Consider the following 14,270-nt stretch of genomic DNA (forward strand, 5'->3'; position numbering starts at 1 on the left):
TAATGGAACAAAATGTGGAAAAGGGGGTCTGAATAATTTCCAAATGCACTGTACATACTTCTATGTCATGCATACAAAAGGTTGGAAGTCGATTTAAACATGACAAATTACATCTGCAAGCAGACTAAAAAAAATGACTAAAACAGAAAACATTTATTTTTTACCGCCATGTGTAAAGCACACGAACCATCAAGGAACGTTATTTTCACTTTCCTTGTTACAAGTAGGCAGTATCCACCCCATGTAACTTAAAGGTTGCAAGTTTGAATCCCCGAGCTGACAAGGTACAAATCTGTCGTTCTGCCCCTGAACAGGCAGTTAACCCACTGTTCCTAGGCCGTCATTGAAAATAAGAATTTGTTCTTAACTGACTTGCCTAGTTAAATAAAGGTATAAAAAAAAAGAAAAAAGGCTGATTTCTTACCCGAGGCTAAAGGGCGGATCCACTCCTTGCTGTTGAGGTCAAGTCTCCACAGGTCATTGAAGGCAGCGTTGCAGCTACTTTGAGTACAGCCCCCAAACACATACATGGACTGGTTGGAGTCGTAGTAGCATGCACCTGCAACACACACATACATGGTTTGAGTCATAACCAGGGCTATTTAACTGGCGTCTGTGGGCCAGATCCTGCCTGTTTATCAATTTAGAATAGCCTTTTGATCAATTATGAACATTCATTTAAAAACCCAGTGTTTAGGGCCAAAAGGAGCGTTCGTTCAATATTCTCAAATGGGAGAATCTGTATTCTTGTAGTCCCACCCCTTAATTGCTGTCAATCAATATCACCCAACATACCTGTTACAGCCAATTAGAGCTGCAAACAGGGGTACAAGGGTCTGCCCGCCTGTCGGCTCTTTCACCGCAGAGGAGATCACTACACTGCCCAATACACCAAAGCATGCTTTGTACTTAACTCAGCTGTGAGCAAAAAAGACCATGTACTCAGTTTCGGCAATCATGAATGTTATCCGATCAACATCTAGACTTCAACATTGCTTGCTTCGTAGTCTGCTGAGCATCTTGATCCACTTTTACATAATGACGTTCGGTGGCTAAGAAAGGGTAATAATACTCTCAAGAGAACAGCCTGTGAGATTAGGGAGGACATAGTTGCTTTTCTCCAACACAAGAAAGCTAACACATATCAAACGAAAATGCTTGATGAGTTCGTATCAGATGTTTTTCAGTGATCTTCAATCAACTGAATGGACTTACTTTGAGACTACAGAGGGATAAAACAATTATTGACATGATTGAAAAACAGACATTTTCAAAATACATTTTCTCCTCTGAATTGAGCCCAAACAAAAGGCTCTATTTCGCTACACCGCGCAACTATATTCAGTCACCATCAGTTAGAGCTGGGCAATATGGCCTGAAAATCATCTGGATTTTTTCAAGCTTATGGTTGATTCACGATATACACCGATTTCGTAAATGTTTTCTCTAAATAATCTTTGATGTACAAATAAAGGTCAAATACAATGCATTTCAAACAGTCAGCAATAATCAAATTAATTCCATGCATGTGAAATTAGGCTAAATACAGAGTGTACAAAACATGTGCCATTCTGCGGGTGAATGGACAAGACAAAAGATTGAAGTGTGCCTTTGAACAGGTATGGTAGTGCAACACTGCTGGGTTTTTCACGCTCAACAGTTTCCCATGTGTATCAATAATGTGCCACCACCTAAAGGACATCCAGCCATCTTGACATCCCTGTGGAACGCTTTCGACACCTTATCGAGTCCATGCCCCGACAAATTGAGGCTGTTCTGAGGGGAAAAGGGAGGTGTTCTTAATGTGTTGTACACTCAGTGTATAAGCCCCACTAATTAAATTATTTTATCAAAATAGTTTAACCTGCTTTTTTTGCAATAATCACTGATCTGTCATTCAAGTATGTCTATGAAAATGCCATTTTTGATACAAATGTAAAAAGAAAAACAAATAATGCACATTCACTAATAATGACTAACTTCTTGTAGCAGACATTATTGAAAATGAACACAATGTCTCAAAACAATCTCACGTGCTAGTGAGTAGCCAGCAAATCTTTATATTTCAAGTTAGCCAACTTGGATCTATTTCCTAGCTAACAAGGTTGAACAATTAAATTGTTATGAGCACACCCTTCGGTCTCCAACTGTTTGAACAGCATGCTAGCCTGTCCACTTTGTTCAGATGTTGAAATCTTATTTCTCAGAATGAGAACGAGTTGCCAATTCCTTATATAAAATAGTGTTCTATGCTTATTGCACACACAACCAAATCTCTCCCCCACGTTCTCTACTGATGTGGGGGAGAGAGACTTCTCCGCAAAAGCTAGTCAACAGATATAAAAGGTTTCTATGCATGGGATGTGTAAAAATAATAATAATAACAAAATGATAAAGAAATAGAAAATAAAACAGAATATGATACTAGTCAACTGAGATGCCATGCACAAAGGTTTCCTATGTGTAAATAAAAACTAAAGATGAAGCTATGTATGTAATTAAACAATTTGATGCACTGAATTAGGCTCATCTTAAAGCACTTAAAATGAACTTTTAGCAACATTACAGTGCCTTGCGAAAGTATTCGGCCCCCTTGAACTTTGCGACCCTTTGCCACATTTCAGGCTTCAAACAAAGATATAAAACTATTTTTTTGTGAAGAATCAACAACAAGTGGGACACAATCATGAAGTGGAACGACATTTATTGGATATTTCAAACTTTAACAAATCAAAAACTGAAAAATTGGGCGTGCAAAATTATTCAGCCCCTTTACTTTCAGTGCAGCAAACTCTCTCCAGAAGTTCAGTGAGGATCCCCTTAAGTTAATACTTTGTAGCGCCACCTTTTGCTGCGATTACAGCTGTAAGTCGCTTGGGGTATGTCTCTATCAGTTTTGCACACCGAGAGACTGACATTTTTTCCCATTCCTCCTTGCAAAACAGCTCAAGCTCAGTGAGGTTAGATGGAGAGCATTTGTGAACAGCAGTTTTCAGTTCTTTCCACAGATCCCGATTGGATTCAGGTCTGGACTTTGACTTGGCCATTCTAACACCTGGATATGTTTATTTTTTAACCATTCCATTGTAGATTTTGCTTTATGTTTTGGATCATTGTCTTGTTGGAAGACAAATCTCCGTCCCAGTCTCTTGCAGACTCCATCAGGTTTTCTTCCAGAATGGTCCTGTATTTGGCTCCATCGTCTTCCCATCAATTTTAACCATCTTCCCTGTCCCTGCTGAAGAAAAGCAGGCCCAAACCATGATGCTGCCACCACCATGTTTGACAGTGGGGATGGTGTGTTCAGGGTGATGTGCTGTGTTTCTTTTACGCCAAACATAACGTTTTGCATTGTTGCCAAAAAGTTCAATTTTGGTTTCATCTGACCAAAGCACCTTCTTCCACATTTTTGGTGTCTCTCCCAGGTGGCTTGTGGCAAACTTTAAATGACACTTTTTATGGATATCTTTAAGAAATGGCTTTCTTCTTGCCACTCTTCCATAAAGGCCAGATTTGTGCAATATACAACTGATTGTTGTCCTATGGACAGAGTCTCCCACCTCAGCTGTAGATCTCTGCAGTTCCTCCAGAGTGATCATGGGCCTCTTGGCTGCATCTCTGATCAGTCTTCTGCTTGTATGAGCTGAAGGTTTAGAGGGACGGCCAGGTCTTGGTAGATTTGGTCTGATACTCCTTCCATTTCAATATTATCGCTTGCACAGTGCTCCTTGGGATGTTTAAAGCTTGGGAAATCTTTTTGTATCCAAATCCGGCTCTAAACTTCTTCACAACAGTATCTCGGACCTGCCTGGTGTGTTCCTTGTTCTTCATGATGCTCTCTGCGCTTTTAACGGACCTCTGAGACTATCACAGTGCAGGTGCATTTATACGGAGACTTGATTACACACAGCTGGATTGTATTCATCATCATTAGTCATTTAGGTCAACATTGGATCATTCAGAGATCCTCACTGAACTTCTGGAGAGAGTTTGCTGCACTGAAAGTAAAGGGGCTGAATAATTTTGCACGACCAATTTTTCAGTTTTTGATTTGTTAAAAAAGTTTGAAATATCCAATAAATGTCGTTCCACTTCATGATTGTGTCCCACTTGTTGTTGATTCTTCACAAAAAAATACAGTTTTATATCTTTATGTTTGAAGCCTGAAATGTGGCAAAAGGTCGCAAAGTTCAAGGGGGCCGAATACTTTTGCAAGGCACTGTACATTTAAAGAGCTTCATAAGATTAGAATTGTGTTGGTGCATGGTTTTTTATACCGGTTTTAGGAAAGAGTAATCACACGTAGAAAATATCTGACCCCCATAAATAACCTTTTCAAATCCAACCCCTGCAACAAGATGGGGCTATTCAACTGACTTACACCTTCAATGCCCTATCACTAATACTTCCAATTTAAATTGTGTAAGTCATTACTTTTTTAAAGATAATACTTAGACTACACAGCCTGGAGTTGATTATCCAGCTTATACCATGGCCAATCAACTCAATTCAACAAAGCGGTGGTATATGTTGTATACTGACTGTGTGAGAAGCGTTGCGTGATGGGTGTTCCAGGATATGGGTATGTACGACTCTCCCACTGAATATTGCCCTCCTGGACGGCCCGCAGAAAACCATGGTAACACTGATATGCAACACCTGGGGGGAGAAAGAGATTGGAGATGAGTGACTATTATGGTTTTATGTGAGTCACAGCCACAATAAAAGCAGCATAATAAGTAACACGTCATTATCTTAACTGTTTCTGAAATAACAAGTCACTTATTGTCATGGTTGACTCAGTGTCCGATCTGAAAATGCAATAAACGTTACTTGACCCATTGTGAAAAAGAAACCACTTCAGTCAAACAGCTGAGTGGTAGTTTGGGTTTCCACTTGGGGGTCTCAAAATGCAGCATAATGGCATGTTGTTGCCTTTTTGGTAATGTTCGGTTTCAGTTAAATTATTACAAAATAATCACGTTTTTGATTTCACTATGTATTTATTTTACATAAAATTAATTATTAAATAAGCCAAAAAATTGTAAACATTCAATTGCCAAAACATTGAAAATATTATATTGTATCCGTCAGGTCCACATTGGGTAGATATGAATTGAAAAAAACAAAATTACTATGAAATAATAAAATATTTAAGTTGTGTATATTATTTGATGACTCTTAATATTTTTAATTCTTTAAAGTCATTATCTCATCTCTGCTCAGGCAGTAGCAGCCAGCCAGCCAGACAACGTCATCTCTGCTCAGGCAGCCAGCCAGACAACGTCATCTCTGCTCAGGCAGTAGCAGCCAGCCAGCCAGCCAGCCAGACAACGTCATCTCTGCTCAGGCAGTAGCAGCCAGCCAGCCAGCCAGACAACGTCATCTCTGCACTTACATTACATTTACATTTAAGTCATTTAGCAGACGCTCTTATCCAGAGTGACTTACAAATTGGTGCATTCACCTTATGACATCCAGTGGAACAGCCACTTTACAATAGTGCATCTAAATCTTTTAAGGGGGGGGTGAGAAGGATTACTTTATCCTATCCTAGGTATTCCTTAGAGAGGTGGGGTTTCAGGTGTCTCCGGAAGGTGGTGATTGACTCCGCTGTCCTGGCGTCGTGAGGGAGTTTGTTCCACCATTGGGGGGCCAGAACAGCGAACAGTTTTGACTGGGCTGAGCGGGAACTGTACTTCCTCAGTGGTAGGGAGGCGAGCAGGCCAGAGGTGGATGAACGCAGTGCCCTTGTTTGGGTGTAGGGCCTGGAGGTACTGAGGTGCCGTTCCCCTCACAGCTCCGTAGGCAAGCACCATGGTCTTGTAGCGGATGCGAGCTTCAACTGGAAGCCAGTGGAGAGAGCGGAGGAGCGGGGTGACGTGAGAGAACTTGGGAAGGTTGAACACCAGACGGGCTGCGGCGTTCTGGATGAGTTGTAGGGGTTTAATGGCACAGGCAGGGAGCCCAGCCAACAGCGAGTTGCAGTAATCCAGACGGGAGATGACAAGTGCCTGGATTAGGACCTGCGCCGCTTCCTGTGTGAGGCAGGGTCGTACTCTGCGGATGTTGTAGAGCATGAACCTACAGGAACAACCACCGCCTTGATGTTAGTTGAGAACGACAGGGTGTTGTCCAGGATCACGCCAAGGTTCTTAGCGCTCTGGGAGGAGAACACAATGGAGTTGTCAACCGTGATGGCGAGATCATGGAACGGGCAGTCCTTCCCCGGGAGGAAGAGCAGCTCCGTCTTGCCGAGGTTAAGCTTGAGGTGGTGATCTGTCATCCACACTGATATGTCTGCCAGACATGCAGAGATGCAATTTGCCACCTGGTCATCAGAAGGGGGAAAGGAGAAGATTAATTGTGTGTCGTCTGCATAGCAATGATAGGAGAGACCATGTGAGGTTATGACAGAGCCAAGTGACTTGGTGTATAGCGAGAATAGGAGAGGGCCTAGAACAGAGCCCTGGGGGACACCAGTGGTGAGAGCGCGTGGTGAGGAGACAGATTCTCGCCACGCCACCTGGTAGGAGCGACCTGTCAGGTAGGACGCAATCCAAGCGTGGGCCGCGCCGGAGATGCCCAACTCGGAGAGGGTGGAGAGGAGGATCTGATGGTTCACAGTATCGAAGGCAGCCGATAGGTCTAGAAGGATGAGAGCAGAGGAGAGAGAGTTAGCTTTAGCAGTGCGGAGCGCCTCCGTGATACAGAGAAGAGCAGTCTCAGTTGAATGACTAGTCTTGAAACCTGACTGATTTGGATCAAGAAGGTCATTCTGAGAGAGATAGCGGGAGAGCTGGCCAAGGACGGCACGTTCAAGAGTTTTGGAGAGAAAAGAAAGAAGGGATACTGGTCTGTAGTTGTTGACATCGGAGGGATCGAGTGTAGGTTTTTTCAGAAGGGGTGCAACTCTCGCTCTCTTGAAGATGGAAGGGACGTAGCCAGCGGTCAGGGATGAGTTGATGAGCGAGGTGAGGTAAGGGAGAAGGTCTCCGGAAATGGTCTGGAGAAGAGAGGAGGGGATAGGGTCGAGCGGGCAGGTTGTTGGGCGGCCGGCCGTCACAAGACGCGAGATTTCATCTGGAGAGAGAGGGGAGAAAGAGGTCAGAGCACAGGGTAGGGCAGTGTGAGCAGAACCAGCGGTGTTGTTTGACTTAGCAAACGAGGATCGGATGTCGTCGACCTTCTTTTCAAAATGGTTGACGAAGTCATCTGCAGAGAGGGAGGAGGGGGGATTCAGGAGGGAGGAGAAGGTGGCAAAGAGCTTCCTAGGGTTAGAGGCAGATGCTTGGAATTTAGAGTGGTAGAAAGTGGCTTTAGCAGCAGAGACAGAGGAGGAAAATGTAGAGAGGAGGGAGTGAAAGGATGCCAGGTCCGCAGGGAGGCGAGTTTTCCTCCATTTCCGCTCGGCTGCCCGGAGCCCTGTTCTGTGAGCTCGCAATGAGTCGTCGAGCCACGGAGCCGGAGGGGAGGACCGTGCCGGCCTGGAGGATAGGGGACATAGAGAGTCAAAGGATGCAGAAAGGGAGGAGAGGAGGGTTGAGGAGGCAGAATCAGGAGATAGGTTGGAGAAGGTTTGAGCAGAGGGAAGAGATGATAGGATGGAAGAGGAGAGAGTAGCGGGGGAGAGAGAGCGAAGGTTGGGACGGCGCGATACCATCCGAGTAGGGGCAGTGTGGGAAGTGTTGGACGAGAGCGAGAGGGAAAAGGATACAAGGTAGTGGTCGGAGACTTGGATGGGAGTTGCAATGAGGTTAGTGGAAGAACAGCATCTAGTAAAGATGAGGTCGAGCGTATTGCCTGCCTTGTGAGTAGGGGGGGGAAGGTGAGAGGGTGAGGTCAAAAGAGGAGAGGAGTGGAAAGAAGGAGGCAGAGAGGAATGAGTCAAAGGTAGACGTGGGGAGGTTAAAGTCGCCCAGAACTGTGAGAGGTGAGCCGTCCTCAGGAAAGGAGCTTATCAAGGCATCAAGCTCATTGATGAACTCTCCGAGGGAACCTGGAGGGCGATAAATGATAAGGATGTTAAGCTTGAAAGGGCTGGTAACTGTGACAGCATGGAATTCAAAGGAGGCGATAGACAGATGGGTAAGGGGAGAAAGAGAGAATGACCACTTGGGAGAGATGAGGATCCCGGTGCCACCACCCCGCTGACCAGAAGCTCTCGGGGTGTGCGAGAACACGTGGGCGGACGAAGAGAGAGCAGTGGGAGTAGCAGTGTTATCTGTGGTGATCCATGTTTCCGTCAGTGCCAAGAAGTCGAGGGAGTGGAGGGAGGCATAGGCTGAGATGAACTCTGCCTTGTTGGCCGCAGATCGGCAGTTCCAGAGGCTACCGGAGACCTGGAACTCCACGTGGGTCGTGCGCGCTGGGACCACCAGATTAGGGTGGCCGCGGCCACGCGGTGTGGAGCGTTTGTATGGTCTGTGCAGAGAGGAGAGAACAGGGATAGACAGACACATAGTTGACAGGCTACAGAAGAGGCTACGCTAATGCAAAGGAGATTGGAATGACAAGTGGACTACACGTCTCGAATGTTCAGAAAGTTAAGCTTACGTAGCAAGAATCTTATTGACTAAAATTATTAAAATGATACAGTACTGCTGAAGTAGGCTAGCTGGCAGTGGCTGCGTTGTTGACTTTGTAGGCTAGCTGGCAGTGGCTGCGTTGTTGACACTACACTAATCAAGTCGTTCCGTTGAGTGTAATAGTTTCTACAGTGCTGCTATTCGGGGGCTAGCTGGCTAGCTAGCAGTGTTGATTACGTTACGTTGCGTTAAAAGAACGACAATAGCTGGCTAACTAACCTAGAAAATCGCTCTAGACTACACAATTATCTTTGATACAAAGACTGCTATGTAGCTAGCTATGTAGCTAGCTACGATCAAACAAATCAAACCGTTGTACTGTAATGAAATGAAATGAAAATGTGATACTACCTGTGGAGCGAAGCGGAATGCGACCGGGTTGTTGAGTTCTATTCGGTAGACGTTGGCTAGCTGTTGGCTAGCTAGCAGTGTCTCCTACGTTAAGGACGACAAATAGCTGGCTAGCTAACCTCGGTAAATTAAGATAATCACTCTAAGACTACACGCTCTAAACTACACAATTATCTTGGATACGAAGACAGCAAAGACAAATATGTAGCTAGCTAACACTACACTAATCAAGTCGTTCAGTTGAGTGTAATAGTTTCTACAGTGCTGCTATTCGGTAGACGTTACCGTTACTGGGCAGATAGCAGTGTAGACTACGTTAGGACGACGAAATACGATAATTACGCAATTATCTTTGATACAAAGACGGCTATGTAGCTAGCTAAGAAGAAATTGCTAAGATTAAACAAATCAAACCGTTGTACTATAATGAAATGTAATGAAAAGTTATACTACCTGCGGACCGAAATGCGGATGCGACCGCTCGCTCCAACTGCTCAGGCAGTAGCAGCCAGCCAGCCAGACAACGTAATCTCTGCTCAAGCAGTAGCAGCCAGCCAGCCAGACACTGTTATCTCTGCTCAGGCAGTAGCAGCCAGCCAGCCAGCCAGACAATGTTATCTCTGCTCAGGCAGTAGCAGCCAGCCAGCCAGCCAGACAACGTTATCTCTGTGTGTTCTCCATACTGTACTGTCATTAGTCATCATATTTAACTAGCTTGGCCTGCCTAAGTATGCTGCAGAGCTGACTAGTTCTCCAAAGTAGATAAGACATACTTTCACAAACTGTCTCTATCCCTCTATCACCGTTGTGGTGTACATTCCTCTCTCATGCAGTCTATGTGGTCTGTGTGTACAGAGCCTTCAGAAAGTGTTTACACCTGTTTACTTTCTCCACTTTGTTAGATGGAATTTAAAATGGATTAAATATATTATTTTGTTTGTTACTGGCCTTCACACACACACAAACACAATACTCCATAATGTTAGTGGAATTCTTTTGGTTGATTTAAAAAAAACAAATTAATAAAAAATGAAAAGCTGAAATGTCTTGAGTCAATAAGTATTCAACCCCTTTGTTACGGCAAGCCTATATACGTTCAGGCGTAAACATTTTCTTAACAAGTCACATAAATTGCATGGACTCACTGTTTCAAAAATTGTGTTTATCATGATTTTTGAATGACCCCAAACACAGATTCAACCACCAGGGAGGTTTCCCAATGCCTCGCAAAGAAGGACAGCTACAGTATTGGTAGATGGGTAAAAAAAAAAGAGACATTTAACATGCCTTTGAGCATGGTGAAGTTATTAATTACATTTTGGATGGTGTATCAATACACCCAGCCAGTACAAAGATATAGGTGTCTTTCCTAACTCAGTTGCTGGAGAGGAAGAAAACTCCTCAGGAATTTCACCATAAGGCCAATGGTGACTTTAAAACAGTTACAGTGCAATGGCTGATTGGAAAAAACTGAGGACTGATCAACAACATTGTAGTTACTCCACAATACTAACCTAGTTGAGCGTGAGAAGGAAGCCTGTACAGAATACAAAATATGCCAATATGCGTCCTGTTTGCAGGTAGCCTAGTGGTTAGAGTGTTGGGCCAGTAACCGAAAGGTTGCTGGATCGAATCCCCGAGCTGACAAGGGAAAAATCTGGTGTTCTGCCCCTGAACAAGGCAGTGAACCCACTGTTCCCCGGTAGGCCATTATTGTAAATAAGAATTTGTTCTTAACCGAATTAACCAAAAAAATAAATGTTAAATTAAAAAATTAAATGCAATAAGTAATACTGCAAAAACTGTGGCAAAGCAATACACTTGTTGTCCGAAACACAAACTGTTATGTTTGGGGCTAATCCAATACAACACTGAGTAACATTCTCCATATTTTCAAGCATAGTGGTGGCTCAGAATTAAGGGCGTCCCGGGTACAATAAAAATATGTCTGGGTACGTTCAAAAACAGACAGTTGTAGGACGATGGACCGGAAAAATATAAAATGCACAAAACAGTGGTTCATTACTAAAATGTTTAAACACAACTGGGGCGGCAGGTAGCCAAGTGGTTAGAGCATTGGACTTGTAACCGAAAGGTTGCAAGATCTAATCCCCGACCTGACAAGGTAAAAATCTGTTGTTCTGCCCCTGAACAAGGCAGTTAACCCACTGTTCCTAGGCTGTCCCGTCATTGAAAATAATATTTTTTTCTTAACGGACTTGCCTCAAGGTAAAAAGTAAAATAAAATTAATAAAAACAAAGACGAGGCTGATGAAACAGATCACAACATTTAGCTTAAGAGTTGATAAACTATGAATAATTAACATTACAAGCACAGCAATGGGTTTACTCGTCTCGGCCATAAGTGTGAATGTTCAAAAATGCTAGTACGGGAGAACACCATTCTCAAACACGCACCTGATGCCAGAGGTTTTCATATTGCGACATATGGATATAGAGCATAATAGTAGAAACTTAGAATATCTGAAGATGCAACAATATGATTGTGCCTTATTGACTTTGGACAGTAGAAGAAATGCTGGTAAATGGCATATCTAGAAATCTTTGCTTTTTTTTTTTTGCCCATTTTCTCCCCAATTTTATGATATCCAAATTGGTAGTTACAGTCTTGTCCTATTGCTGCAACTCCCATACGGACTCGGGAGATGTATAATATTAGAATATCATTCCAATGTTGGGCAAATAGACCTATTAAAATGCACATTTGACTCTCTCCCAGCCTGTCTGCGGCCCAGCGGCCCGGAACTGAGGTTTCGTGTGCCGGGAGTTGCTGCGGCATTTGCATTGTCTATAGGCTAGCTACTATAGTATTCTACAGAATATGGTTATATCTCCCTAAGCTGAACCAAATGCACACTGTAAAATGTGCAAAGTATTTCTGCCTCGTGTGCAACACTGCCTGGCTGGGGTCTGAGTGTGCACACGTGAAGAGCGGCATAACATATTCATTTTTAGAAGCGTTGCGCACAGGCATAAAAGTCTGTTTAACTTGAAACGGAAGTCTATTGAAGACTTTGTCTTTGTGTTCCTTGGTTATTTACACTGTTTTGTTCAAAAGCTAGGTTGTTTTTCAATATTTGAGTTTGAACTATGTAATGTAATGAATAATGAATAATGTAATAATGAATAATGTAATGATGTGTCTGTTTTCATGAACAAATAAAGTTTATGTAATATAGACGTCTCAGAAATACACAAATGACTTTAAAAGCACTGTAAATGACCTTGACCCATGGTCACATATCAAAAAATAAAATAAGTATTTCCATTTTGTTCAAGTTCAGTTTGGATTAGTTGAAATTGCACTTCGGAATGGTGATGAAAAAAAGTTTGTTGCAAGCCCTGGTTATGGGTATGCTTGTAATCGTTAAGGACTGGGGAGTTTTTCAGGATAAATAAATGGAGCTAAGCACAAGCAAATTCCTAGAGGAAAACTTGATTCAGCCTGCTTTCCAGAGACAGAAGAAATGCACTCCAGGTTAGGTGAGGTGCTGGCTAGCAGAGTAGAACACTTGAAAAAGAAGAGTCGCACACTAGGAGCTCAAATGCAATAATTTAATAACGTTTCGACAGCCAAGCTGCTTTCATCAGGGAATAATGACAAACACTGCGGGTCACCAGTTTATATAGAGTTTGAAAGGACACACATGGGTGTATAAACATGGCCGGCTGTGGCTTGATTTCATTGGTCAATTTTCAGATATGAATAGAACATATAATAAAGCATGAATGGATTACATACGATCAGAGTTACCATTTGGCCACATTGACCAACAAACATTTACAATGGATAGCAAAAACACAATCACAAGAATGGCTTCAGATCAAACTTTACGTTGAAACTGAAGGAAGCAAGGATCTTTAAATTAAAGATTCAGATGGACTCTTGTTTTAACAATGAATAGTCAAGGTCACCCCCTCTCCTAAGGAGGGTGCCGTGTTCGATGCCAATATAGCGAAGGGACAAAATAGAGTAGTTTGTTTCCAAAATGTGTGCCGCAACTGGATACGTTGAGTTTTTGCACCTTATGGTGCTACGATGCTCAGAGATTCTTACTTTTAGTTCGCACTTTGTTTTGCCCACATCATTTAAGATAAATAACTACCTTAATTGAGCACGTGACAACACCTTTGCTTGATCAGTTTCCCTGTTTGGGGGTGTTTTAATGATCTACATTTGTAAGTTCCATTGCATTGAGTGCAGCCATTACATCCGGAAGGGGCACAAGGAGATGTCATGCAGGGGTATTTATGGGGTGGTAAATCACAGAGTCTACCACTTGATCTTAGATTTCTGCTCCAGGAGAATACGACCAAGGGAGGGTCCGAAAAAACACATTACCAATACTGTCATCAGATCTTAGAATCTGCCAATGTCTGTGAGATTCTCTTAAATTTGTCCAGAGTACTTTGAATAGCGCATAGTAAGAACGGAAGAACGCTTTTTGCGAGACGATTTTTATTGTATTTTTTATTTCACCTTTATTTAACCAGGTAGGCTAATTGAGAACAAGTTCTCATTTACAACTGCGACCTGGCCAAGATAATGCATAGCAGTGTGAACAGACAACAACACAGAGTTACACATGGAGTAAACCATAAACAAGTCAATAACACAGTAGAACATTTTTTTTAAAGAGTATATACATTGTGTGCAAAAGGCATGAGGAGGTAGGTGAATAATTACAATTTTGCAGATTAACAATGGAGTGATAAAAGATCAGATGGTCATGTGCAGGTAGAGATACTGGTATGCAAAAGAGCAGAAAAGTAAATAAATAAAAACAGTATGGGGATGAGGTAGGTAGATTGGGTGGGCCATTTACCGATGGACTATGTACAGCTGCAGCGATCAGTTAGCTGCTCAGATAGCAGATGTTTGAAGTTGGTGAGGGAGATAAAAGTCTCCAACTTCAGCAATTTTTGCAATTAGTTCCAGTCACAGGCAGCAGAGAACTGGAAGGAAAGGCGGCCGAATGAGGTGTTGGCTTTAGGGATGATCAGTGAGATACACCTGCTGGAGCGCATGCTACGGGTGGGTGTTGCCATCGTGACCAGTGAACTGAGATAAGGCGGAGCTTTACCTAGCATGGACTTGTAGATGACCTGGAGCCAGTGGGTCTGGCGACGAATATGTAGCGAGGGCCAGCCGACCAGAGCATACAGGTCGCAGTGGTGGATGGTATAAGGTGCTTTAGTAACAAAAATGGATGGCACTGTGATAAACTGCATCCAGTTTGCTGAGTAGAGTATTGGAATCTATTTTGTAGATGACATCGCCGAAGTCAAGGATCGGTAGGGTAGTCAGTT

The 14,270-nt window shown here is 43.0% G+C and overlaps 1 protein-coding gene across 4 annotated transcripts in view; it reads right to left on the reverse strand.

Annotated features, from left to right (window-relative positions):
- Positions 1-14,270, reverse strand: part of LOC124028524 (F-box only protein 42-like) — a 42,474-nt gene that overhangs the window by 19,502 nt on the left and 8,702 nt on the right. For all 4 annotated transcript variants that reach the window (XM_046340588.1, XM_046340582.1, XM_046340578.1 and 1 more), the window contains exons 3-4: positions 4,543-4,659; positions 425-559 (exon numbers count right to left, since the gene is read on the reverse strand). In XM_046340588.1, coding sequence (XP_046196544.1) covers positions 425-559; positions 4,543-4,659 — 252 coding nt within the window. The remainder of the gene's footprint in view (positions 1-424; positions 560-4,542; positions 4,660-14,270) is intronic.

This window comes from Oncorhynchus gorbuscha, linkage group LG03 (genome assembly GCF_021184085.1).
Source record: "Oncorhynchus gorbuscha isolate QuinsamMale2020 ecotype Even-year linkage group LG03, OgorEven_v1.0, whole genome shotgun sequence".
Lineage (NCBI taxonomy): Eukaryota > Metazoa > Chordata > Actinopteri > Salmoniformes > Salmonidae > Oncorhynchus > Oncorhynchus gorbuscha.